Genomic DNA, 25323 nt, shown 5'->3' on the forward strand with positions numbered 1-25323 from the left:
CAATAAAAGAATACTTACTATCCTCCGTCTGTTTAGTGCAGATTTATTTGAGGCTACTGCTCGCCAGGTACCGTACCACATGGCTGGAGTGAGGTGGTGCAGGGGCCCACAGGAGGCTGGCTGGCTGAGAGGGGCAGGCTGGTGAGGATTTCCACCCATCTCATGGGTGGGACAGGCGATGCTACCAGACCGCTCATCTCCTCTGCACCTGCCATTCATCCCCTCAGATGCCCCTCAGGCAGCGGGGGCCCCTGACAGCCCTGGAGGCCTTCTGTTTGCATTTCTGGCTCAGACTACGGCTGGCTGTCTCCATGCAGTCCGTGGAGCCTGCTGCTGTGACAGTCCGGATCAGGCCATAGTGACAGTGGCTGGGCTGGGGGCCTGACATGAAAGCACGAAGAGGGCTGCTGGGGCAGAAGGGTCGCTGGAGGAGTGTGAAGTCTCTTGTGCTAAATCCTAGCAGTCGAACAGATCTCGGAAGCTACAAAACCCTTTTGCTCCAGTTCTCTTGTGCAATCCACCACGAGGTAGCTCTTAGCCCCCTAAGAGAGGAGGACGCTGAGGCTCAGGCGGGGAAGTGCTAGGTCTGTCTGCTGCACCTCACGTGAGGCTGTACCTCACGGCTCAGGGGCTTCCTGGAGACAGAAGCGCTGCAGGGTGGCATCGGCCCACTCAACGGGCAGACAGTTGCCCCTGGGTCTTGCTCACGGAGCTTGTGACGCAGAGTGTAATTCCTGCCATGGTGAGCACCATGCCTGTGAATGCTCCTGGGAGAATGGGCAGAAATCGAGGGGCTGAGCCCAGCCACGCTAGGAGGAGCTGGTGCAGGGCTGGGCGCCCAGCTCAGATGGGGTCTGTCCCCAGAACACCCAGGGGAAGGAAACTCTGATGGCTCTAAGGAAGAGCTGCAGAAGAAAGGGGTGGGATGGGGAAAGATCCTCTCTTCCCCTGCCCTTGGGAGATGGCTCTGGAAAGGACTAACCAGGGGTGGCAAGGCCCAAGTAGCGGCTTCCTGCACTTGCAAGCAGTCTAACTTACCTTTTCCACCAATATCTTCTCCAAGGACCTTCCCAACAATCAGTGTGAAGATGATGGCCAGAGAGTTGCTGATGGGTACAGCTAGGGTCAGATCTGAGTGATCAGAATGAAAAAAAATCTCTGAGATGCCAAAAAATGCCTTTCTAGGCACAAAACAGTTTATCAAGACAGCCTGTTTAAAAAAAAAAAGAAAGAAAGAAAAAAGTATCTCTTTCCAGATGAAATCAGAGCAAAACTCAAGATTCAAGCCATGTTTCCTGACTCTAAATTTGGTGCTCCTTCAATTCCAGCATGAAGACCTGAACTATATAGTGGTCGGTGACCACGCGGTTGGCTGATAAGGATAAGGTCTTTGTACTCAGAGAGCTTCTGAGATCCCAAGGGTATCTGGACAGGCCACAAAGCCCAAAGGATGCAGGAGGACGAGTGCAAAAACACAGTCATCACTTAGTAAGTGCAAATTGTGTGCTGGGTGCTTTGTATCTTACAGACATATCTTACACAACACTGCAAGAAGAGCGTTGTCATTTTGCATAAAGAAAACAAAAGCTCAGAGGGGACACATAAATTGAGGCCGACTGAGAATGTTATTTATTTATCTATTTAGTTTAGCTCATTTATTTTTTGAGAGAGGGAGAGAGAGAGAGAGAGCAGGGGAGGAGCAGAGAGGATCCCAAGTAGGCTCCGCACTGCCAGTGCAGAGCTAGATGCAGGGGCTTGAAATCACAAACTGTGAGATGATGACCTGCGTTGAGATCGAGTCAGAGGCCTAACCGACTGTGCCACCCAAGTGCCCCCATCTTCTTAAAAAGTTATATTTTAGGCTATTTAAGAAGATGGGGGCGCCTGGCTGGCTCAGTCGGTACAGCGTGTGACTCTAGATCTCAGGGTTGTGAGTTCAAGCCCCACGTTGAGTGTAATGCTTACTTTAAAAAAAAAAAAAAAAACGTTTTAAGAAAATAGACCTCATGTTAAGTGTGCTTATTACACAAGCGTACAAAAAAAAGTTTAAATCAGAAAATGAGCTACTTACAATGACAAGACTAATAACTGCCAGGCCAACTGCTCACGTTGGCTCCTGAGTCAGCTCATTCCTTCCCAGCATTCCCGGCCTCACCTGCTTCAGGAAGAGGAGGAACTGTCCTGTTTCTCATCCCGAGAGTCCCCACCATGGATGGCATTCCCCACCCAAGAAACTGACCCAACTACCTACTCAGAGCTGCTTCCTGGGGCTCACACACCTTCCGTGGAATGCGAGGACTGCTATCGACTGGTGTGCAACAGTAGATGGGGAGGGGAAGCAGCATGGGGCCGTGGAAGAGCAAGGGCACTGGAGTGAGGCTGACCTAGGTCTCCCTGTGCCGCCTTGGTTAGGCCCTTGACCTCTGAAGTCTACAAGTACAACAATGATAGCAAGGTGACAACGCCTCCGCCTCCGTACCACACAGCGCTGAGGTAAGATAAGACGGGATAATGTGTCTAGCTCCTGGCTGAAGATATACATCTTTGATAAAGTGACCACTGTTGTTGATTACTACAATAGACAGATGCTAAAAGATGGATGTAGAGCAGGAGAGGAGATAACAGGACCCCAACGTTGCCATCTGCTCAAAACTTGGTAAGGGGCTAACTGCAGTCAGCTGGCATTCTTGGGCAGCAGGGAGTGCCAGAGGCTTTCAAACTTGCTTTTATTTATTTGCTTTTCAAACTTTTGGGGTTGTTTAAGTTTTATTTAAGTAATCTCCACACCCAACAGGGAGCTTGAACTCACGATCCCGAGATCAAGAGTCACATGCTCTACTGACTAAGCCACCCAGGTGCTCAAACTTCCTGTTAAATGATGTTTTATGGGGCGCCTGCGTGGCTCAGTCAGTTTAGACATCTGACTCTTGATTTCGGCTCAGGTCATGGTCTCACAGTTCGTGAGATTGAGCCTTGCATCGGGCTCTGTGCTGGCAGTGCGGAGCCTGCTTGGGATTCTCTCTCTCCCTCTCTCTCTGCCCCTCCCCACTCACTCTCTCTCTCTCTCAAAATAAATAAATAAACCTTTTTTAAAAATGACGTCTCAGGACGCCTGGGTGGTTCAGTCAGTTAAGCATCTGACTTTTGATTTCGGCTCAGGTCATGATGTCACAGTTCGTGGGTTCAAGCCCCACATCAGGCTCTGTGCTGGCAGTGCAGAGCCTGCTTGGAATTCTCTCTCTCTCTTCCTCTCTCATTGCCCCTCCCCTACTCATGCTGTCTCTGTCTCTCTGAAAATAAATTTAAAAAAATGATGTCTTATGAGAAGCCCCACATGTAAAAGGGATAAATGTAGCCTCTAGTTGAAGCTGAAGTGGTAGGTCTTGAGGTCAGCCTGTCTCCTCACCCTTCTGTGGCCTCTGAGGGGTTCTCCAGAGCTCTCTGGGGCCTGGGTGAGATTCCATGGGAGACGAAACCACAGCAGGGGGACTTCTCATAGTTAAGTTCAAGAACATAAACTTGGAGTAATACATAGCTTCAAATCCTTCTGCACTAACATGCTTGACTTCAGAGAAGGGAAATAAATTGCCCCAAGTTTTGTAACTTCATCTCCTACACGGATATCATGTCTGCTTCATAGCATCATGATCACAATCCAATAGAAATCCGGCATCATTTCATTGCACTTCTCTTGTTGGCACTTTGCAGATACTGTGTATTTAACAAATTGAAGGTTTGTGGAAACCCTGCATCGAGCAAGTCTATCGTTGTCATTTTTCCAACGGCATTTACTCACTTTGTATGTCTGTGTCACATTTTGGTAATTCTTGCAGTATTTCAAACTGTTCCTTATTATTATACATGTCATGCTGATCTGTGATCAGGGATTATGACTTGCTGAAAGCTCAGATGATGGTTACCATTTCAAGCAGTAAAGTATTTTTTAATGTTTATTTATTTATTTAAATTTATTTATTTTGAGAGAGAGTGGGAGGGAGGGGCAGAGAGAGAGGGAAAGAGAGAGAATCCCAAGCAGGCTCACCGCTGTCAGCATGAAGTCCTGTGTAGGGCTGAAACTCACGAACTGTGAGACCATGACCTGAGCCAAAGTCGGACCAACTGAACTTAACCAACTGAGCCACCCAGGTGCCCCAGCAATAAAGTATTTTTTTAAGATTTAAAAAAAAATTTTTTTTTTTTTTTTACTTATTTGTAAGAGAGAGAGAGCACATGCACACAAGTGGGTGAGGGGGAGAGAGAGAGGGAGAGACACAGAATCTGAAGCAGGCTCCAGGCTCCAAGCAGCACAGAGCCTGACACGGGGCTCAAGCCCACGATCCGAGCCAAAGTCAGTCTCTCAACCGACTGAGCCACCCAGGCGCCCCAAGTATTTTTAAATTAAAATATGTGCGTTGTTGTAGCAGACATGATGCTATTGCACACGTAATAGGCTACAGAATAGTATACACATAACTTTTTGTTTTTTAATTTTTATTTTAAATCTTATTCTTTTTTAACTTTATTTTTTATCTGTTAAAATTTACACCCAAATTAGTTAGCATATAGTGCAACAATGATTTCAGGAGTAGACCCCTTAGTGCCCCTTACCATTTAGCCCATCCCCCCTCCCACAGCCCCTCCAGTAACCTTCTGTTTGTTCTCCATATTTATGAGTCTCTTCTGTTTTCTCCCCCTCCCTGTTTTTATATTATTTTTGTTTCCCTTCCCTTATGTTCATCTGTTTTGTCTCCTAAAGTCCTCATATGAGTGAAGACATATGATTTTTGTCTTTCTCTGACTAATTTCACTTAGCATAATACCCTCCAGTTCCATCCATGTAGTCTCAAATGGCAAGATTTCATTCTTTTTGATTGCCGAGTAATACTCCATCGTATATATATAGACCACATCTTCTTTATCCATTCATCCATCCATGGACATTTGGGCTCTTTCCATACTTTGGCTATTGTCGATAGTGCTGGTATAAACATGGGGGTGCATGTGTCCCTTTGAAACAGCACACCTGTATCCCGTGGATAAATACCTAGTAGTGCAATTGCTGGGTCATAGAGTAGTTCTATTTTTAGTTTTTTGAGGAACCTCCATACTGTTTTCCAGAGTGGCTGCACCAGCTTGCATTCCCACTTAAATCTTATCCTTCAGTAAACTCTACACTCAAACTCACAACCCTGAGATCAATAGTTGCATGTTCCACATACTGAGCCAGCAGATGCCCCTAAACATAACTTTTATATGCACTGGGGAACGAAAAAATTCATTTGCCTTGTTCTGCAATATAAGTTTTATTGCGGTAGTCTGGAACCAAACCTGCAGTATCTCTGAGGTATGGCTATAAAATGTGTAAAACTAGCACAGTATCTGATGCAATAGAGGACAGTCATCAATCAGTGGGGGAAAGGAAATTTATATTTATTGAGCTCCTACAGTGTGCACCAGGTACTCTGCTAGATGCTTCTCATACACTAATTTAATTCTCTCAATGGCAAGAAGACCATCCTATGAAACCAACGCTCAATTAAGAGACTTACACAGGGTCAGACAGGTAGCACACAGTGGAAACAAGAGTGCCAGTGCCAGCCATTAGCACAGCAAAATGAACCTTCCCTCTTCCTCTGCTGCTGCGCAAGACTGCTGGGCTACAGATCAACCCAAATGCCTGGCAGCATACTCATAATCAGCCCACTGTGCCCCAACTGCTCAGGGAAGAGGGTGCAGAGAGGGAACTGGAGATAGTGGGCTCTCCCTCACTCATGGAAAAAGGTGTTTCAGGCACCCTCCCCAAGTGACTCTTCTGGGTGGCTTCCACCACTGAGCATGGCAGTTCTAAGTCAGAAACCCACCTGTTGATGCCAAGGTGAGGTAGTAGAGAAGGGAGCCACACTGGTTGAGGAAAAAGGGCATCAAGTACTGGAAACAGAAGAAATCTGCAGTCAGTGTGATGCTGGACTGAGGAGCATTGCCTTCTTTGAGCTTCTTGCTATGCCTTTCTTTAGAAGGAGGGGTAGCTATAAGGGCCCAGAGAGTGTTTAGCCTTCTGAAAAGGACCCTTCAGGGCAGACAGGAAGTTACTGACTGAACTCCAAGCCTTTGCCTTGAATGCCCCTCCCACAGCCCTGCTACTCCCATCTTCCCCCTCCAGCAAGTCCCTGAGTGCCAATGTCACTCCCTCCAGAAAGCATTCCCCCAGGCTCCTAGCTCCAACCTCCCTCCTGTGAACTCAGGAGGCACCTAATCTGTACCTATTTCATAGCCCTTAGCCCAGAGAGGTGGTTGTGTCTGTGTCTTGTCTTACCCACTAGCCTAGACGGGCAGCACTGAGGTCAGGGGTAGTTCTCTAGATCTTCCCACCCCAGGGTCAATTTAAGACCCAAGTCCTCCCTTGGAAAGGTCTGTTGGAGGGATCACCATAATAAAACATTAGTAACAGCAGCCATAGATTGAACACCAATTGTGTACTAGTTAAGTGCTTTATGTGCCTCACCTCACTGAATCCTCACAACTACCCTATAAGATGGTTACCATTCTTTCCCATTTTACAGATGATGAAACTGAGGCTCAAGCAGGACAGGTGTCTCATCTAAGAGCTTCCAGCGAGTAAGCTGGTGGGGAGCAGACTCTGACTCAGATTTGTTTGGCTCCAGAGACCACATTTTTAGCAGCTATGCGCGAGAAAGGGGCCATTCACAGACGTACCTCAGTGTTCAAGAAGAGGGTCTTCATCTCCTGCAGCAACTGCCGGGCCCAGGTCCGCTCATGAACTTGCTGCAGGCGGGAGGAGGCCCGCTTCAGCAGCGGCTGTGTGCCACCCCACAGGGCAGCCACCAGCACCAGAGCCAGCACCTGCCCTGGATGGAGACGCGAGTGACCCTCACCCCCACCAAACTGCCGCCCGCGGGGCCCAGCCCTCCTCTGGCCTCGCCTCCTCAGCCAGCCGCTGCCACATCTCTCCTTCGCTCTCCAACGCCCCGGGTGAGACTGGCGAATAGGGCAGGGCCCTGGAGGCCGAGGAGATGGATCCAGGAGCCCAAAGTTTGGGGCTGGGGCAGGGGTCGAGGTTAAGTGGTGAAGGTGGAGCAAGAAATGAACTCGGGGCAAGGCTCGGGAAGCCCCTAGAGGGGCGGGGCCGCCTACCCACCTAGAGATGCCGCCATGGCAACGCCGCTCCCGGCCACTTCCGGGAGCGAAGGGGCGGAGACCCACAATCCGGAAGTGGCGCTAAGCCCCTTCCGGTCCCACTCACGTTGCTGCTTTCCTTTCGTCAACGCAGGGATGGTGAGTTCCCCTGAGCTGGGGTGTTAGCATGGGGGGGTCTTTGGGGGTCTGGAGCTGGAGCAGGGGCCGATATTTGGCGGTGACACTCCCGTCTTGTCTTCACAGAAGCCGATCCTGCTGCAGGGCCATGAGCGGTCCATTACGCAGATTAAGTACAACCGCGAGGGAGACCTCCTCTTCACGGTGGCCAAGGACCCTGTGAGCGTCGGCAGAGGGCGGGCCGGCGGGACCTTGCAGCAGGGGCCGAGAGGGGGCGAGTTCACTCTCACTGGGCGGTGGGTGGACAAGCCAGTTTTGCCCGAGAGGAGAGACCATCCCGGGAGAGAGCATTTTACCGGGAAAACGCAGTTGTTGGTAGAAGGAAGGAGTAGCCAGGAGGAAAAAAGCCACAGACCATTGTGGAAGGGGGACGGAGATGAGAGTCAGCCCCTTCAGGGGACTGGGAAGGGACCATTCTGAGAAAGAACAAAACTATTCTTCCAGGTAGGGGAACACACCATCTCTAGAAAAGGACAGCTGATCCTTGGACTGTGAGGGACAACAGAGGATTTATGGGGGTGTCCCTGGGCTCATTTCAGTCGGTCCTTCTGGGCCCCATCCCGCCTTTCACTGAGTGCAAACAGCCTCTCACAGCACTGCCCTTTGAGGCACCTCCCTATGCAAGACGTTAACTCTAGTGGCTCAAAGTGGGAGTTGGGAAGCCTACAGACCTGATTTGAATCGTGACTCCCACGTCCAATAGCAGCGTGACTTTGAGCCTGTCATTTAATCTTTCTAAACTTCATTTCCTTTTTTATACATTATGGGTACAAATAGTACCTCCCTCGTGGGGTTGCCTTCAGGGTTAAATGAGATTCAAGTAAGGAGCTTAGCACAGTAAGTACCCGGTGTGTATGAGTGAAGAATTGTTAGTCATTTATATTTTAAATCCCTTAGACACCATTTTATTGAAGCTTCACAGCTACCCTTTGAAGAAGGCATTATTGTTGTGGCCATTTTACAGATAGGAAAAGAAGCTCAGAGGAGAGAAGCACTGTATTTGAGAGTTTGGGGGAGGACTGGGACAATGGCTTGGAGATGTTTTTGCAAGCCTCCTGGTGCCCCTGCCACTTACCTGCAGGAAGGGGGAGAATCTAGGAGTTGTTCTTTTTACCAGCAACCTGCTGTTTCCCAAGAAATGAGCAGGAGAGGATAAAACGTGGCCTCAGTAGAGGCTGTGGAGGGTTCCTGGGGAACCTCTAAATAGAAGGCCATTGCTCTGCTTGGGATGTTTACCACGTGTCGCTGTCATTAACTCCTCCAGATCGTCAATGTATGGTACTCTGTGAACGGTGAGAGGCTGGGCACTTACATGGGCCATACTGGAGCTGTGTGGTGTGTGGATGCCGACTGTATCCTTGTCTTTGCTCTGAGTCTGTGCTCCCAGGGTCTGCCAGCAACGGAGAGGCCGCCAACTTGGAGTTGAGAGTTTGGGAGGATATTGTGGGTCTAGGGAACGATATCTACCTCCTAATCCCAGTCCGTACCCTGGTTGGGGGAACAGTCAGGACAAGTTGCAGTTCTAGATGAGGAGGGTAGAATGCTCCGAGGTAAGAGAGGAAGGAAGGCTGGCGGGGGCTGAGTGGGGAGGTGATTCAGTTGGTGTTCCAGGAGGACAGGGGCTCAGGTGAACTGGGTTCTATTTCTTAACACCCTCTTCAGGGGACACCAAACATGTCCTCACCGGCTCAGCTGACAATAGCTGTCGTCTCTGGGACTGTGAAACAGGTAAGCCTGGATCGTTTACTTTTTCCTCAAACAGCAAGAACCTACAGTATACCTGTTTAGGTGAATACGTTTTGGGCAAGTAGAAATCCAGACATCGCTCCTGTTCTGAGGAACAGGAAGCAGACAAGGAAAGGATAACAGACAAGAAAAGAGGTGCTACACGGGGCACCTGGGTGGCTCAGTCGGTTGAGGGGCTGACTTCGGCTCAGGTCATGATCTCCCGGTTTGTGAGTACGAGCCCCGCGTCAGGCTTTGTGCTGTCAGCATAGAGCCCGCTTTGGATCCTCTGTCCCGCCCCCCCCCCCCGCCCCTCCCACACTCTCTCTGAAAATAAATAAACTTAAAAAAATAAAATAAAAGGAGGCACTGTGGTGAGACATAAGCCATGTTGGAGAAAGCACAGAGCACTGTGGAAGGCCAGAGGGGGGCAGCTGATGTCTGGATTGGGGATGGAAGCAACCCGGGAAGGTTTCCCAAGAAAAATGTCATGTGAGCTGGGGTTTAAAGGATGAGAAAGAGGTCATCAGTTTGGCACAGACTGGAACGAAAGCATGGCAAGTGTCCTGTCCAAGTCATCTGATCTGTGGGGAGTTTCTGCTTCTTAGGAGATGAAATAGGAGAGAAGATGAGGCCGGCAAGGGTCAGAATAGGCCATGAATGACAAACTCAGGAGCTTGGCTTTTTTCCGTCAGACTTGGTGTGCTGTCCCTCAGCGGGGCAGAGCATGTTCGGTTTTAGTAAACTCTGGTGGCGGTGGGGAGCATTGGAAGAACAGACCGAAGACACGGGAGCCTATGAACTTGTTCCATTGAATAAATATTTACTCGGCACCCAGTTCTGTGCCAGCTCTATGCTGGGTACTGGAGACACGCAGAGAAATTCTGAGAAGACAGATACATTTGCACTCCGCTATGAGAGCAGTGCCACAGCGGCAGGATGTCTGAGGAGAGACAGAGAGGAAATTAAAAATCTTTTTTTTTTTTTTTTTTTTTATTTTTTTTTCAACGTTTTTTATTTATTTTTGGGACAGAGAGAGACAGAGCATGAACGGGGGAGGGGCAGAGAGAGAGGGAGACACAGAATCGGAAACAGGCTCCAGGCTCCAAGCCATCAGCCCAGAGCCTGACGCGGGGCTCGAACTCACGGACCGCAAGATCGTGACCTGGCTGAAGTCGGACGCTTAACCGACTGCGCCACCCAGGCGCCCCAGGAAATTAAAAATCTTGAGCCAAAGCGTAGCCACCAAGGTGGCGGTGGGTTGGGGTCACTAGACCAGGAGAAGCAGTGAACAGGAAGATAGGTAGATGTAGAGAGTGTCGTCTTCTCAATGGCGTTGGACAAGGGGTAGCCCAGGTTTCTGCCTGTCTCCAGGGAAGCAGCTGGCCCTACTCAAGACCAATTCAGCTGTCCGGACGTGTGGCTTTGACTTTGGGGGCAACATCATCATGTTCTCCACGGACAAGCAGATGGGCTATCAGTGCTTTGTGAGCTTCTTTGACCTGCGGGATCCAAGCCAGATCGGTGAGGCAGAGCTCGGGGGGTGAGGACCGGGGCTGGGGTACGGGGCGTAGCTCCAGAGCCCAGGGCCTGACCTCTTCTACTGCACACAGACAACAACGAGCCCTACATGAAGATCCCTTGCAACGACTCCAAGATCACCAGTGCCGTTTGGGGACCCCTGGGGGAGTGCATCATCGCGGGCCACGAGGGCGGAGAGCTCAACCAGTATAGTGCCAAGGTGAGGAGGTGGGTGGGGCCCAAGTCCACCAGAACGATTCCCTTCAAAAGGCAGGATAGCACAGCAGTGAAGAACACCACTTTTTTAGCTGTGAATTTAGGCAAGTTACTTCACTGAGCCTGTTTATCTGTAAAACGTTGCAAGGATCAAAGGACATCAGGCATTTGAAAAACTTGTCACACAGTACTCTGGATAGGTTCATAATGATCACAAGTAAGCATTTTCCTGCCACTACTGAGTGCCATGCTGGGCTCTTAGGACAAAGACATGAATCAGACATGCGCCCTGTCCCCAGGGAGACGGACTGGCAAACAGCTAGCTAGCACATGAGTCAGGTTGTGAGTTGTGCCACCACAGAGGTCTTGAGCCAAGCACAGAAAGTGCCCTCCGTCACAGAGAAGGTGGCACGTACATTAAGCCGTGAAGAATAAATAGAGCTTCAAGCAAGAAGAGAAGGCAGTTCCACAGGTGAAAGGAACAGTGCACACAAAAGCACAGAGTTAAGGGAGTAGGGGGACTGGTCAGAAGAGAGTCTGGTGTCATTGGGACACGGTATTGGAGAAGATTTTTCGAGTGTCAGGAGGTAAAGGAACTGTGATTTTCCTTTTGGTAGCGGGGAATCTTCAAATGGCTATTGCTGATCAGATTTTCTCTTTAGAGGCTTTTGCAGGCATAGTTCAGAGAATGGACCTGAGTGAGGCAATAGCTCTGGAGGTGTGGAGCACCTGAGAGTCAAGAGATGTAGGGGTGACTGATGAGATGGGGGATGAGGACAGGGCCAAGCCCAGGCTGTCTTCATTTCTTGTTTGGGTGCCTGGGCAATGCTGGAGGGCACTACCATAAAGGTTAGTCAGTCACTCAGCAAACATCGGCTGTAGTCCACTAGGCCCCAGACCTACCTGCAGAAAGGGAATGGAAACCAAATCAAAGGCGTGAATCATGCTTGATGCCAGCAAAGAGTGGAACTGATCTGTGCCTTCGGATAGGCCTGACTGTAAAGCTGGTGTGCTTATTCCCCGAAATACAGGAGCCAGATATGTCCCTACCATGTGTCCACATTGATGAAGGAGACAAAAATACATCCTTCCCACAGAATAGGTAAAAATAATTCAGGAATGGGGCGCCTGCATGGCCCAGTCGGTTGAGCATCCGACTTCAGTTCAGGTCATGATCTCACATCGGGCTCGCTGCTGTCGGCACAGAGCCCGCTTTAGATCCTCTGTCCCCCTCCCCCCCTCTCTGCCCCACCCCCACTTGTCTTCTCTGTCTCTCTCAAAAATAAAATTTTTTTAAAAAGTTTAAAAACTAGGGTGCCTGGGTGGCTCAGTCGGTTAAGCGGCCGACTTCAGCTCAGGTCATGATCTCGTGGTCCGTGAGTTCGAGCCCCACGTTGGGCTCTGTGCTGACAGCTCAGAGCCTGTAGCCTGTTTCAGATTCTGTGTCTCCCTCCCTCTGACCCTCCCCCGTTCATGCTCTGTTTCTCTCTGTCTCAAAAATAAACGTTAAGGGGCGCCTGGGTGGCGCAGTCGGTTAAGCGTCCGACTTCAGCCAGGTCACGATCTCGCGGTCCGTGAGTTCGAGCCCCGCGTCAGGCTCTGGGCTGATGGCTCGGAGCCTGGAGCCTGTTTCCGATTCTGTGTCTCCCTCTCTCTCTGCCCCTCCCCCGTTCATGCTCTGTCTCTCTCTGTCCCAAAAATAAATAAAAAACGTTGAAAAAAAAAAATTAAAAAAAAAAAAATAAACGTTAAAAAAATCAAATAAATAAATAAAAATAAAAAGTTTAAAAACTAATAATAATTCAGGAAAGGGGCACCTGGCTGACTCAGTCCATAGAGCATGCAATTCTTGATCTTGGGGTCGTGAGTTCAAGCCCCGCAATGGTCATAAAGCTTACTTAAAAACAACAACAAAAATAATTCAGGAGAGGAAAGGAAAATTCTCTGAGGGTCTAGTGTGTGTGAGGCTCAGTGCTCAAAAGACCTTTTAATCATCTCACCAGTGTCTGCACAATGTAGACCAGGTTCATGTCACAACGAAGTCAAACAAGACACAGTCACAGTCTCCCTCTAGTGAACCTCGGTGGTGGGCTTTTAGTAATCTTGTTTTCTAGATAGAGAAGTTGAGGCACAGAAAGGTGCTTTTGAGGGCAGACTCTCAAATTCTGCTCTTTGTACTGTACAGGCTAGCCGGTTGCTGAGTGGGAAGGGAAATCAGGAGGTGAAATGGCCCTTGGAGAAGATCTAAAAAAAGCTGGACACACAGCAGTGCTTGTGGACTGTGACTCCACCCCTGGCTGGGGAGGGGTGAGCTCAGGCACTCTGCCCCTTACAGGTTGCACAATCTCCAGCGGGTCACACCATCGCTCTGAGCCTTACTTTCTTCCTTTGAAAATGTCCTTTAGGGGCGCCTGGGTGGCTCAGTCGGTTGAACACCCAACTGTTCATTTCCACTCAGGTCATGATCTCTTGATTCATGAGTTCAAGCCCCGCGTCAGGCTCTGTCCTGACAGAGCCTGCTTGGGATTCTTTCTCTGCCCCTCCCCTGTGTGCTCTCTCAAAAAAAAAAGAAAAGAAAGGAAAGAAAACAGGTGTTGAGTATATAGTACAATGCTTGGCAAATTGTGACTGTTCACAATTCAGTGACTGTTGAAAGGAGTAAGTGAAAAGTGCTCTGCCCTTGTAATGTGCTGATTAATTAATAGGTCCATAGGTATGTCACCATAAGCATGTATTTTCGTAGATGGACTACCAGTGTTGATGAAATGTATACGTGGGCCACGTTTGGGTGTGGGCTTTGGAGGGGGTAAATGTTAGTTCAGGGAATACTTAGGCCATCCCAACCCAGACCTCCCTTCCCCCGGCTGGGACAGGGGGCAGTATAGAAGCCCTGCTGAGCAGTGGGGCCTGTGGAGGTCAGGCCACCCAGAACCTCACTCTTCCCCTTCCGCCTTCCCCAGTCTGGAGAGGTACTGGTGAATGTTAAGGAGCACTCCCGACAGATCAATGACATCCAGTTATCCAGGGATATGACCATGTTTGTCACTGCCTCCAAGGACAACACAGCCAAGGTGAGCCTGGGCAAGGGGTCTGGCAGGGGGCTCCTCCCACCATCCTGCAAGGCTTTCAACTTGCCTGACTTCCCCGAAGAAGACTCCTTTTACAGATTGCTTTCCCCTGTCTTCTCCAGCTCTTTGACTCCACAACTCTTGAACACCAGAAGACTTTCCGGACAGAACGTCCAGTCAACTCAGCTGCCCTCTCTCCCAACTATGACCATGTAAGGGAAGCACACCCAGGCTTCTGCTGAAGCCTTGGACTGCTTCCAGCATCTGGGTGTCAATGGAGATCTGAATTCTGGAGGAAATAATGTCAGCTAGAGAGGAGATTCCCAGAGCAATGATTCAATGATTGGGCAGCCCCGGGGGATAGGGCAGGAGGTGGCTAAAGTATCTGTTGGGCCCTGCCCTTAGCATCCTTCCAGTCTGATGTGGGAGATATTAAAAGCTTATGAGCTGGGGATAAGAAACAGAAAATGGACTTGCCTGCCCTTTGGGCCTGTCTAGCTTTTCTTCTTCCCTTCAGGTGGTGCTGGGTGGTGGTCAGGAAGCCATGGATGTAACCACCACCTCCACCAGGATTGGCAAGTTTGAGGCCAGGTAAAGGCGGGGGGGGGGGGGGGGGGGGTAGCTCTTCCAAGTCAAAACCCCATGGAGTGTCTTTCATGATGGACACAAACCATATACCCGAGACTTCCCTTATTTCTTTGGCTGCTAGGAGGTGCAGCTAGATTTGTGGCCTTCCTGGGACAGGTGTGTGATACAGCAGTTACAGCATGACCTTGGACCCACTGTGAAGGCCTGGACACATCCTTGTGTTTCTCTATGCCCAATTATTGATCGTATAATGGGGACAGCGATAATACACTTACCTCATACAGTTGTACAGATCAAATGCATGAGTTAACGAGTTAACACTTGCTGCACAGCACGCAGTAAGGAAGTTAGCTATCCAGTCTGCCCCCCTGTCTTATTTTGTTCACATTCCCCACTCTCTACTTTGCATTTGGGGAGTGGTACGTCCAATGTGTCTCGGAAGGAGATGGAGAGTGAATTGTCCCTTCCCACCACCCTCCTCCAGGTTCTTCCACTTGGCCTTTGAAGAAGAGTTTGGAAGAGTCAAGGGTCACTTCGGACCCATCAACAGTGTTGCCTTCCATCCCGATGGCAAGAGGTAGGGCTCCGTGCAGGGAGCTGAGCTTAGCCCGGGACTGGCCTCTATCCCTTTACCATGCCCTGCCCGACAGGCCTGTCTCCCTCCCCCAGAGGGGGCACCTGACTGGTCCCTGGCTCTTCTCTCTCCAGCTACAGCAGCGGTGGCGAAGATGGTTATGTCCGCATCCACTATTTTGACCCACAGTACTTTGAGTTTGAGTTTGAGGCTTAAGAAGCTTGGATCTCCATCAAGACCGGGGAAGTTTCTGGGCCTGGACTCACAGAAAGTTTTGGACTCTGAGAAATAAATTAGTTTGGAAATAAATGGCTTCTGGCGAGAAGTTTTATGGGAACTGTTAACATCATTTTCCCTTCTCATTGACACCCAGGGAGCTGATACCAGTCATGGATATCTTTATTATTTGGACCTTCTCCCCCACACTACGGACACTTCAAACCTGGAGCTTCGGTATTAAGGGCTAGGCTGGGTTGCAGGCACCGTCATCCAAGGCCCAAAGTACTGAGGGACCTGGAGAGGTCTCAGGAACGTCTCAGCCACTATCCAAGGAGCCAGCCCTTAAAGTTGGGGCTCAGAGGCTGAAACTGTTGGCTGAGAGAGCTTGGTCTTCTCCTTATCTGTCACTATTTGCCACACCTTCTCCCATGCTACCTCTGAAGGTTCAGGTGGGCGGATCCAGCGCAGAAATAGGCCTGAGGAGGAGGAGGACAGATAAGGAAGCTGAGCAGAGGGGTTAGCTAGCTCCCCAGGGAAGAAGTTGGGGTAAGGGGTCACCTTGCCAGAGTCGCAGGCTCTGGAGCTCCACGGAGGGCCAGATGGCCAAGGGATTGGGGGCGTAGAGCGGGTTCCGGAGTTTCCGTTGCTCTTTTGGCTGGTTGAGCCCAGACCACAAGGAGTGTGTTCGAGTCCTCACTTCACAAAGGCATCTGTAGGAAGTGAGTTTCCAGACTCAAGCTATGCCTTCTGGGATTCTGGGTTGGGGACCCTGGTTAGTAGGGTGCCAGCCATCCCGGGGCAGTAATAACCTCTCCTTTTTCCTGCACATGTTCTTGCCAGTCAGATACATGTACTGGGCACTAGAATAAAGGAGAACAAAACAAAGTCCTAGTTGTTCAGGGGTTCCACTTAGTTCTGCCTGGAAGTATCAGGGAGGCTCATGAGAATGTGCCACTTGGGCTGGGTCTGTCTGCAGAAGTTCACCAGGTGCGCAAAAGCGTGGAAATACTCAGGAGGGGAGACTGGGGCCGAGAGCAAGAAGGTGGGAACAGGCCCAAGTGAATGTTGGCGAGTTTTTTTAAGCTGGTGACGGGAACTACAGCAGTGAGACGGCTGTCCCAATAGCCTACATGGGAAGGAGAGTCTGGACTGGGGTTAGCAGGAGGGGCCTTTGACAGGAAAGGGCCAAGTAAGAAAGTTTTAGGAGAAAGGCTGTATATGAAGGACAGGGGAGAGGGAGTTACACAAAGATAACCATTTCTAACCTGGATGACCCAGTAGTGGAGTCAGCGAAAACAACATGGGGGATGGGGACCCAGGCAACTAAAGAGAACAGTCTCATCTCAGACCGATGAGAGATGGCTCTGGGGGGGCTTGGGAGCATATGCCACGAGCCAACCAAATGGTAAGAACAACCACTGCTTGTGTGCCAGGCACTGTGCTAAGCACTTCCCATGCCTTAACTCCACTAATCTGCACACAGCCCTGCTCCACAGAGATTGTGGCTGCCGTTAGAATCCTCTCCTTGCTACAGATGGATAGAAACTGAGACAGGTTTCCTAGGATGCCCCAACAGGTGAGTGGTGGAGCTGGAAGTTAAGCCCAAAACATTTGACTCCGTTTTCAACCTCTACACCATTGCTTCACTAGAATCGACCCTGCAAGTGGTAGGGAGCCCCAGAAATGATTTATTTTGCAGCAACTCTCCCCATCGGTCCTTGTTTTTAAGCTAGGGGTGCACGTGCCCTTGGTTCTGGACAGAGTAGGTAGGTCTGTAGGATTGGCCTTGGACCCATTCAAATCTGGGTTTGCAGAAATTAGGGGAAAGGGTGGGGTTTGGAGGCAGGGGAGGGAGGAGAGAACACTCCAGAGTTTTCCCCAAAGAGAAACTCATTCAAAAGGCAAAGATGCCTTCCAGGGACATAGGTGCTGACACAGCAGGTGTCTGACCCCATCCTGTGCCTGGGCCCTGACTCACCTTGACACCCCCTTAGCTCACCTCTCCTTTTCGCTGTTGCAGAGGAAGGTGCCAAAAGGGGAGGCATACGCGTGCTCAAACAGGGCCAACAGCAGCCCCTCCCCAAACTCCAGTGACAGCGGGAACTGGCGGCCCAGCTGCCACACGCAGTCCAGGAAGAGGAGAAAGGTGGGTGCCTCGTGCTTGGGACGGGCATGGGAGAAGGCCGAGTGGGCACAGCGCAGCTGGAAGGGGTGGCCAGCCTGGGAAAGGGGTAGAGCCATGGGTGCAAGGAAACAGGGTTTCTGGATAGAGGGGCTGGGCTGGGGCTGAGTGGCCACTTACCTGGATCCACTCCCGCTCCACCAGTTCCTGGAATCCAGCCATGGTCCGGCTCAAGGGGTCCAGGATGAGCTGGGCCAGCGAAGTCACAAGCAGGGTGCTATCTGTGCCTTCAGCCCCATGCACCAAGATGCAGGCCCCTTCCCTGTGGGCCAGGACTTATTAACTGGCCAGTCCCTCCCTGCCTGGGGTGGCCGGGCCAGGAATCGAATGGGCCCATTTCTAGACTGTATGTGCTTACTGAGACGTGGTTGTGTGCCCAGGGGTTGAGAGCCCTGCCCGTCCGCCCTGTTCTCTGCCTCGTAGGGTGGGGCCTTACCTCTCCATGCCCTGGGCTGCTAGGCAGGCGGTGCTCAGTGCCTCTTTCACATGTGCCAGCCAGCAGCAGCCTTCTAGTCGACGGAGCCAGCTATCCGTGCTCTGCTGCGGGTCCCCACAGGCCTCCACCAGGCGCACGAAGCTCTCCTGTAGAGGCTGTCCCCTGCACAAGTGGGAATCTGGTCATCCCATCTCCAGCCCAAGCTCTGGTGAGCACAGCCTGGGAGCCAGTGCTCCAGACCAATGAGGAAGACAAAGAACCCTCAGAGGAGCCCATTCGACAAGAGGGACACAGGACCCTTTGGGGATCTCACTTAATCTGATGGGAATGATTCAGTATCTTTGGGGATTCCCCAATCTGATGGAGGAGACCCAAGACCCCTTGGGGGAGACCTAGTCTGTTTGGGGGGGTACCTGGGGAAAGGTCACACAACTCTGTCGGAAACAATGCCATGGGAAACGCCCAATTTGATGGGAGCAGCACAGTACTCCCTGGGGAGTCCCCGTCTGACAAGAGAAACACAATACTCTTAGGATTCTGGTATCTGCCCCTACTTCCCAGAAACTGCTCTGCTCAAGATCACCAATGTGACCTCCCACCAGAAAATCTAATGGAGATTTTTCCAGCCCTGTTTAAAAGCCTCCAATGGCTCCCCTCTGCCTTTAGGATAAAGTCTAAGCTCATAATCGTGGCATTCAAGACCTTTTCTCTGGTCGCTGTCACCCCTTTAGCCCCATCTCTCTCTACACTCTACCTCACACTCTATACTCCCACCAGACTGACATACTTGCAGCTCCCCAGGCAGGGCGAATGGCCAGGAACCCTGCAGTTCTGTCCACCTGCAGTGTCCTGCTCTCTGGCTAACTCCTCTCTGGTGTCAGGTAAAAGGGATGCTTTCTTTGCACTACCCACACACAAGAGAGGGGCGCCTGCTCTATGCTGCTGCTTATCACACTGAATCCTAACTGCCAATTTACCGCGGATCTCTCAGCCACGTCTAGGCTGGCCACCATCTCAGCCCCTGGTGCTCAATCAACACTGGCTGAATAAAGGAATGAATGGGTTTATATTCTAGACAGGGGAGCTTCCTCAAAGCACAAAAACTCCCTTAGGACCTCCTCTCGGTACTACCAGCACCTGGAGACCCAGGCAATAGGTACAGGTGTGCAGGTCCAGCACTCAGGGCAGGGCTGGGACCAATGGGGAAGGGTGTGTGTGTGTGTGTGTGTGTGTGTGTGTGTGTGTAGTGTAGTTGCTCCTGGAAGTCAGTTTAATGTAGAGAGGCTTTTTCTTTTCCAGGCAGAGTTGGGGTGCCTGGAGAGAAATGAGATCTGTCAGTGGGGGTGTGCAAGTGGGGATGCCCACCTGGTGGGATGGCTACCCGGAAATGCCTGACAATTCCTAAGGTTCCTGGAAGACACCCCCCTACTCCTACTACCCCCCCCCCCCCCCCCCCGCACACGTTCATGGAGAGTCCTGTAGGAGACCGCCTAGGAGAGGACGAAGACCCTTCACCTCTCCAGCGGCCGGTGCAGCCTTTTCCAGCCAGGGTAAGCGGCTTTGGCCTCAGTCCCGCCGCCAGTCATGCGGGCCTGTTTGGCGGCCTGAGACGAGCGCGTGTCCACGATGAAGCCCCGGGCCCCAGGGCGAGCCCCCGCCAGCACAGCTCGCAGCAGCTCCTCGTCCTCAGCGCAGCGCCTTTTCTGGGGACCAGTCAGGGGCTGGCTGGAACGTACCAGCACCTGCGGACCGGGACTGCGCTCCGGAAGCCGTAGCCACCCAGCCTTGGCTTGGGAACTCCTCTCCCGGAGCCCCGAGGGAGGGTCTACACACTAGGGCAGGTCTAAAGCTGGCAGGGGCAGGCCGGAGCCTAGGGCCTTGGCGGCAGAACTTGCCGGGCGCCGGGCCCGGCCCTGGGTGTGTTGTAGTCAGAGGGGAAAGGGACCCGAAGAGTAGGCCGTGGACGAGTCCAGGGTTGACAAAGAAGGGACTAAGCTCAGGGGGCCCGACCGGCCGGGGGCGGGGCCCGGGATTGGCGAGACTCCGAAACTGGGGAGAGGGGCGAGGTCAGAGTCAAGGAAGGCCGGAGGGGGCGGGGCCTGTTGGAGGCAGGACTGGGCGCGGCCAAAAAGGGTTGGAGCCGGCCGGCGGCAGCCGCGCTGCGAATTGGCCGGACCGGTGCAGAAAAGGGCCAAGAAGGGCCGCAGTTGGTCCAAGAGGCAGAGTCTGGGGAGGGGCGGGCTCACGGTTCCGCTGGGCGCGTGGTGGTAGCTGAGCACAGGGAAGCGGCCTCCCTGGCGGAAGCGGGCGCTGCGCGCCAGGGCACCGTCGTCCACAGAGCGAGGCACGATCACCGCGCGGGGGTAACTGGGGCACACGCTGAAGTCCTCGTTCACCTCGCTCAGCCGCCAAGCGTTGGTCTGCGGCCCAGGGAGAGGCGAAGGCCAGGTGTAGGGCACCCAGTGAGTGTCCGGACCCCATGCCCCTTCCAGGCGCGGCGCTCACACAACCGTGGGCCCCCAGGACCTCACCCACCTCGCGAGCTACTCGCTTGTAGTAGCGTTCGGGTGGGTGGAAGTGCCAGGCGTCGCCCAATCTCAAGCCCTTGGGACGGTAGAAGAACGGAAAGGAAGTGATGACCGATTCCAAGGAGGACAGCGCCTGGGGAAGGAAGTTGGGCGATCTGGGCAAAGTCGGAATCATCTCACCCGCACCCTCCCAGCCCCTTTCGCCCCTCAGCTCCCTCCTCTGCACTTACTCCAGACCACCCTGCGTCCCTTACCATTGGCTACGTTCCAGGGTAACACTGGATGCTGAGTCCCCTTGCGCAGTAGCCCCCGTTTACTCCTCTCGTTACGGAGTAGGGGTAGTTTAGGGGCCTCGGGTGCACTGCTTGTGTACCTCGATGGACCGGGCGATGTCCAGCGACGCTTCCACGCCCTCTATTTCCAGCTGCAGCACTCGGAGGTCCTTACAGCGCAACGTGATGGTGCCGGAGTCGCTTGCGACCCTGGGGATGGACGGGCTTAGGTTTAGTGTCACCCGCCCGTCACCAGGGGAGGAGAAATGAGTTTCTTAGGACTGGACGTAATGCAAGGGTGCAAGGGCTCCAGCTGCTCTTGCCCTCCCCCCTCTCCTCCCGGAGCCGCAAACTCCCTGACTACGGGGACGCCCCCGCCACGTCTCACCGCTTCTCGATAGAGTCTACGCTACGCAACAGCAGCAGCCACAGCTCTGAAGTCGCCTGGGGCCCTGGCGACAGCAGCAGGTGGTGGCCGGTGAGGCATAGCGTGCCACGCAGTGGGGGTGCCTCCGGACCCCTCAGGAGCTTGGCTTGGGCCCGGCCGGTACGAATCAGGTCCGAGAACTCCATTCCGCCTGGGGTGGGCCTAGGGCCCAGCAGAAAGACTCCAGGAGCGTCAGGCGGGGCGAGCGCGGGCTCCGAAAGGGACAGGAACTAGCTGGGCAGCTGGCGACGCCGGCAGGACAGCTGTTAAGGAGGCCCCTTGGAGGAAGGGATCGAACAGTTTCACAGGAATTTCCCCCTCCTACTGCCAGCACCTCTTAGCGAGGAACCCGGCCAGAACCTGTTAAGGAAACCTCAATTTCATCATCTGTGAAATGGGGAGAATAGTCTTGCTTAAAGCCCGTTACCTCGTGTCTTGGTCGCAGGTGGCACTTAACAATTTTGTTTTTTTAAAACTCAGGTGCTGCCACTCTCGCTGATTTAAAAAAGAAAGAAAAATACCATTTCTCGTACCCTGGTGGAAGGGGTTGGAAAGTGTGGGTGTGAAACTGGGAACTGTCTACTTCCTCCCTCTACATCTGAGGCTGGGTGGGGGAAATCCCTTAGTCCACCTTAAATGCAAGCAGCTGTGTAGCTGGTGCCCCTCCCCCACCACAGCTGGAAGTCGCTGCCTGTGGGCGCCCTCTACGGGGGCCACTTCTGGTTTAGTCTTGCCCTCCGAAGCCTCGACTCGGATCACTCCATCCTTCCACCAAATATGAATTGCCTGTACACTGAACTGGGCCCTGTATTTAGTGAGAGGACCCAAGGATGACTGGAGAAGGTTCTGTTCATTAGGATTTTCAGTCTAGCAAGAGACACACACTTAAGCTGATAAATTACAAGAGTTTAAAGGATTTACTGGAGGACCCATCCATCCATCTATCCATCCATCCAATTATTCTTTCATTTCTTAAATGATGCCTACACTCTGTTAAGTGCTGATTACTAAGAAGAATAAGACAGATTCTTGTGTTCAAAGGGCCTTTTGGTCCATTAGGTTTCACACGTCTAGAGTCCAGGCACACACACACACACACAAAACCCTTCTTTCAACACACACACACATTTCATTAAACACACACACAAAGAAAATAAATCATAGGGGGACACCCATAAGATAAACATAAAATCGGAATAATCTGTGAAAGGAACCAGACATAAAAGAATACAAATTGTAAAATTCCACACCAGCTGGGATGGGAATTCGTTAGAAATGCAAATTATCAGGCCCCACCCCATATGTCTCTTTTAACAAGCTTTCAGGAGATTCCCATGCACACTAAAGTGTGAGAACCATTGGAAAGTACACAAAAAGGCAAAACTAATCTTTGCTGTCAGAAATTATGGTAACATTACCCTCAGGAGAGTAGTGACAGGCCAGGAGCACTTCCTGGATGCTGGTAACACTCTTGCTTTGTCTGGGTGCTGGGTACATAAGTGCATTCAGTTTGGGAGAATTCAGCAAGGCATGTATTTATGATATGTGAGTTTTTCTGTGTGTATATTTCAAAACAAAATTTTAAAAAGGGAACAGCTCTGGTTGAAGCCCTGGGAGGGACAGGAAGAGAGAGGGTTTAGGAGCCCTTCTACGGCTCTGTCTTTATCCCATATACAGTCCTTAAGGGGTTTCCAAGGGAACCTAAAGTTCCTTAAAGTATAGCTTGAAATCAATCATTGATCTGTCCCAATAGAGAGTCGGTGACTTGTCCAAAGTCTCACAGAGCCAGCACCAGAACCCAGATCTCCTGACTCCCTGGCCAGGGTTCTGGACACTGTTCCTTTGCTAAAAGGCCAGTGTCATGAGTGAGGATGGCGAGGGGGAACAGCTCACCAGCCTCTGTCCAATCCCCACCCCTTAACTTGGGTCTTGGGAAGAAGGCCAAGACTCTAGTGTGGATGATGCTTTTCTCATCCTGGAGCAACTTCCGTTCTGGGAACTGGGTGTCTCCTTCTGGGCAAAGACAATAAAATTCATCCAAGGGGCTGGAGGAACAGGGCTCCTCCTGCCCCCACCCGGATGAGCATCACGTGGCTCCTGGGTTAGCAGGCCAGGAAAATCCCAGCCCTTGCACACTTAGCCTCCCATACCCCTCTATTCACCCAGCCTGGCACACTCAGAGAGACCAGACCCACCTTGAATGCTCACCGTCACACATTCCCTGGCACAGTTCCATCACCTTCAGCTCCTGCCACCTCTCCCCAGCAATACTGCCACCCTTTCCCAAATTCCCAGAGCTGCAGCCTTGCCCTGTCACTCACCCCAAATCCACCATGTCCCTGGGGCCACTGAAATTCCAGGCAGTAGGTGAAGAAAATGAAGAGGATGAGGAGGGAGAGAGCCTGGACTCCGTGAAGGCACTGACGGCCAAGCTACAGCTGCAGACACGACGGCCCTCATATCTGGAGTGGACAGCCCGGGTGCAGAGTCAGGCCTGGCACAGGACCCAACCCAGACCCGCACTGGGGGGCCCTGGGACCCTCTGCGGCTTCGACTCAATGGACTCTGCCCTAGATTGGCTCAGACAGGAGCTGGTGAGTCAGGTGGGGTGGGCGGTCTTGCAGAGGGCCTAAGGGCCAGTCATCCTTAGGACCCAAGAACAATGGGTGTGGGGAGGGGTTGAGAATGGACCTCAACTCCAGCAACTGCCTGCTCCTGTTGCTTTGTCCTGGGGCTGAGGCGCCATGAGTGGACTTGTCCAATGTTTTATCCAGGGAGCCTTGCCAAAGCAGGATTCCATCCAATCTATCTTCCACCGGCTACTCCTGTGGCTCTGGGGACAGAGCCCTGGCACCAGTTATAGGTGGGGAAGGTATGGCCTCCCCCACTCTGGGAATTGCTATACCTCAAAGATGCAGTGAAGGACAAAAGGAGGCATTGACCACACCGTAGGCAGAATCTGAGGAGGCGAGCATTACATAGGTGGCTCATAACCCAATATGTGGGAACAGAAAGAAGTCCAGGCTCCAAATTGGAGATTCCGCTTAGTTGCCCTGGGGTGGGGCCCCAGGCACCTGTATTTGTTTAACAATCTCTCCTTAACTTAGTTTTAGAGCAAGATCTGAGAGACGGGGAGGGATCAAGCTGGGGCGAGAGGGGGTGGGGAGGCCACAGCCTGTGCGAAAACCCAGGGTGTTGACAGGAAGGGAAGAATGACGAAAGTGGCTGAGGACCAGGCCAGCAGTCTCACGCCCCCTCTCGGCCGCAGCGGGAGATGCAGGCTCAGGACCAGCAGCTGGCAGGACAGCTGCTTCGGCTGCGGGCCCAGCTGCACCGGCTGAAGGTGGACCAAGCCTGTCACCTGCACCAAGAGCTGCTGGACGAGGCCGAGCTGGACCTGGAGCTGGAGCCGGGGGCCGGCCTTGCCTTGGCCCCGCCGCTGCGGCACCTCGGCCTCACGCGCATGAACATCAGCGCGCGACGCTTCACCCTCTGCTGAGCCACACCTGCACCTCCTGAGACCTCCCGGGAAGGGGAAAGGAGGGGTGTCCCAGAGGTGCCAGCACCTCGCAAAGCGTGCTGGGAGGGTTGGGAGATCACTCAGCTTTCTGGGAGCATAAATGCCCCTGCTGCCTTAGCTTGGGAAGAGGGAGTTGGAGGAAGGGGAGAGGCTCGCCGACCCCCAAGCTCTTCAATAAAGACCCTCTCTGCTTCCCGTCAAGGTCTCTGCAGTCATTTATTCAGGCCCAAGGTCGTTGTGTGTCATCTGTAGCTGGGACCAGGGATTACACTGCAGGAGAGAAGGCCCAGGTGGAGATGAACAGAGGCACCCCCCTCTCCCCCTAGCTCCTGCTCTATCTCCCTATTTTACCAAGATCAGAGCTGGAAAAGAACTTCAAATCCTAAATCACCCCCATGAAGGTGACCCGTCAATGGGCAACTGATGAATGCAGGACCTGGTGGACCTGGGTTGAAAAGCCAGCTCCACCATGCATTTTCTATCAGATCTGGAGGCGAGCCCCTTAAGCCTGCAACTGTTTCTTTCTCTCTAAACTGGAAATGCTACTTCTCACTCCGCAAATAGTTGGAGATGTCTTAAGTGAGACAATGCACAATAGACACTCCATAAACTTGAACTGTGTCTTGCTTATCCTTGCTATCACCCGTGGTATTAGTACCATTGTGCTGAGGCCCAGAGATGGGCTGTGCAAGGCTCTGTGTCACCGGGTTCTTTT

At 52.2% G+C, this 25323-nt stretch overlaps 4 protein-coding genes across 5 annotated transcripts; 2 read left to right on the plus strand and 2 right to left on the minus strand.

The window, feature by feature from the left end:
• Positions 1 to 27: 27 nt before the first annotated feature.
• Positions 28 to 7198, minus strand: TMEM234 (transmembrane protein 234). Its single transcript, XM_007092412.3, has 5 exons — positions 7157 to 7198; positions 6715 to 6866; positions 5862 to 5928; positions 1039 to 1131; positions 28 to 767 (listed from the first exon to the last, which is right to left on the minus strand). The coding sequence occupies exons 1-5, from the start codon at positions 7170 to 7172 to the stop codon at positions 673 to 675; spliced, it is 423 nt and encodes a 140-aa protein (XP_007092474.2). The 5' UTR covers positions 7173 to 7198; the 3' UTR covers positions 28 to 672.
• On the plus strand, positions 7105 to 15333 carry EIF3I (eukaryotic translation initiation factor 3 subunit I). Its single transcript, XM_007092413.3, has 11 exons — positions 7105 to 7293; positions 7399 to 7491; positions 8597 to 8684; positions 8995 to 9060; positions 10432 to 10581; positions 10671 to 10798; positions 13755 to 13865; positions 13985 to 14074; positions 14380 to 14453; positions 14935 to 15027; positions 15159 to 15333. Exons 1-11 carry the CDS (start codon positions 7171 to 7173, stop codon positions 15238 to 15240), a joined length of 1098 nt encoding a protein of 365 aa, XP_007092475.2. The 5' UTR covers positions 7105 to 7170; the 3' UTR covers positions 15241 to 15333.
• Positions 15334 to 15399: 66 nt separating this feature from the next.
• On the minus strand, positions 15400 to 21286 carry LOC102971640 (myotubularin-related protein 9-like). Of its 2 annotated transcripts, XM_042996292.1 has the most exons (10): positions 21050 to 21286; positions 20763 to 20871; positions 20397 to 20522; positions 20108 to 20281; positions 19377 to 19603; positions 17862 to 18023; positions 17546 to 17687; positions 17243 to 17463; positions 15802 to 15953; positions 15400 to 15719 (listed from the first exon to the last, which is right to left on the minus strand). In XM_042996292.1, exons 1-10 carry the CDS (start codon positions 21232 to 21234, stop codon positions 15586 to 15588), a joined length of 1632 nt encoding a protein of 543 aa, XP_042852226.1. In that variant the 5' UTR covers positions 21235 to 21286; the 3' UTR covers positions 15400 to 15585. The 2 variants fall into 2 exon arrangements, with proteins under 2 accessions (XP_042852226.1, XP_042852227.1); XM_042996293.1 differs by lacking the exons at positions 20763 to 20871; positions 21050 to 21286 and adding an exon at positions 20644 to 20755 and having other exon boundaries at positions 15402 to 15719.
• On the plus strand, positions 21199 to 24828 carry FAM167B (family with sequence similarity 167 member B). The gene is made up of 2 exons (XM_007092414.3): positions 21199 to 23682; positions 24357 to 24828. The coding sequence occupies exons 1-2, from the start codon at positions 23422 to 23424 to the stop codon at positions 24585 to 24587; spliced, it is 492 nt and encodes a 163-aa protein (XP_007092476.1). The 5' UTR covers positions 21199 to 23421; the 3' UTR covers positions 24588 to 24828.
• The last annotated feature ends 495 nt before the right edge of the window (positions 24829 to 25323 follow it).

This window comes from Panthera tigris, chromosome C1 (assembly GCF_018350195.1).
Source record: "Panthera tigris isolate Pti1 chromosome C1, P.tigris_Pti1_mat1.1, whole genome shotgun sequence".
NCBI lineage: Eukaryota > Metazoa > Chordata > Mammalia > Carnivora > Felidae > Panthera > Panthera tigris.

Coding starts and splice junctions, on each gene's coding strand:
- EIF3I (XM_007092413.3), top strand. CDS start 7,171: ATGGCAACGCCGCTCCCGGCCACTTCCGGGAGCGAAGGGGCGGAGACC. Junction 9,061..10,431: donor TCTCTGGGACTGTGAAACAG/GTAAGCCTGGAT, acceptor GCCTGTCTCCAG/GGAAGCAGCTGGCCCTACTC. Junction 13,866..13,984: donor CCAAGGACAACACAGCCAAG/GTGAGCCTGGGC, acceptor TGTCTTCTCCAG/CTCTTTGACTCCACAACTCT.
- TMEM234 (XM_007092412.3), bottom strand. Junction 5,929..6,714: donor CCCTCTTCTTGAACACTGAG/GTACGTCTGTGA, acceptor TTCTGTTTCCAG/TACTTGATGCCCTTTTTCCT. Junction 1,132..5,861: donor CCTCACCTTGGCATCAACAG/GTGGGTTTCTGA, acceptor CTGATCACTCAG/ATCTGACCCTAGCTGTACCC.
- LOC102971640 (XM_042996292.1), bottom strand. CDS start 21,234: ATGGAGTTCTCGGACCTGATTCGTACCGGCCGGGCCCAAGCCAAGCTC. Junction 20,282..20,396: donor ACAAGCGAGTAGCTCGCGAG/GTGGGTGAGGTC, acceptor CCTGGGCCGCAG/ACCAACGCTTGGCGGCTGAG. Junction 15,720..15,801: donor GAGCCTGCGACTCTGGCAAG/GTGACCCCTTAC, acceptor CCTCCTCCTCAG/GCCTATTTCTGCGCTGGATC.
- FAM167B (XM_007092414.3), top strand. CDS start 23,422: ATGTCCCTGGGGCCACTGAAATTCCAGGCAGTAGGTGAAGAAAATGAA. Junction 23,683..24,356: donor ATTGGCTCAGACAGGAGCTG/GTGAGTCAGGTG, acceptor TCTCGGCCGCAG/CGGGAGATGCAGGCTCAGGA.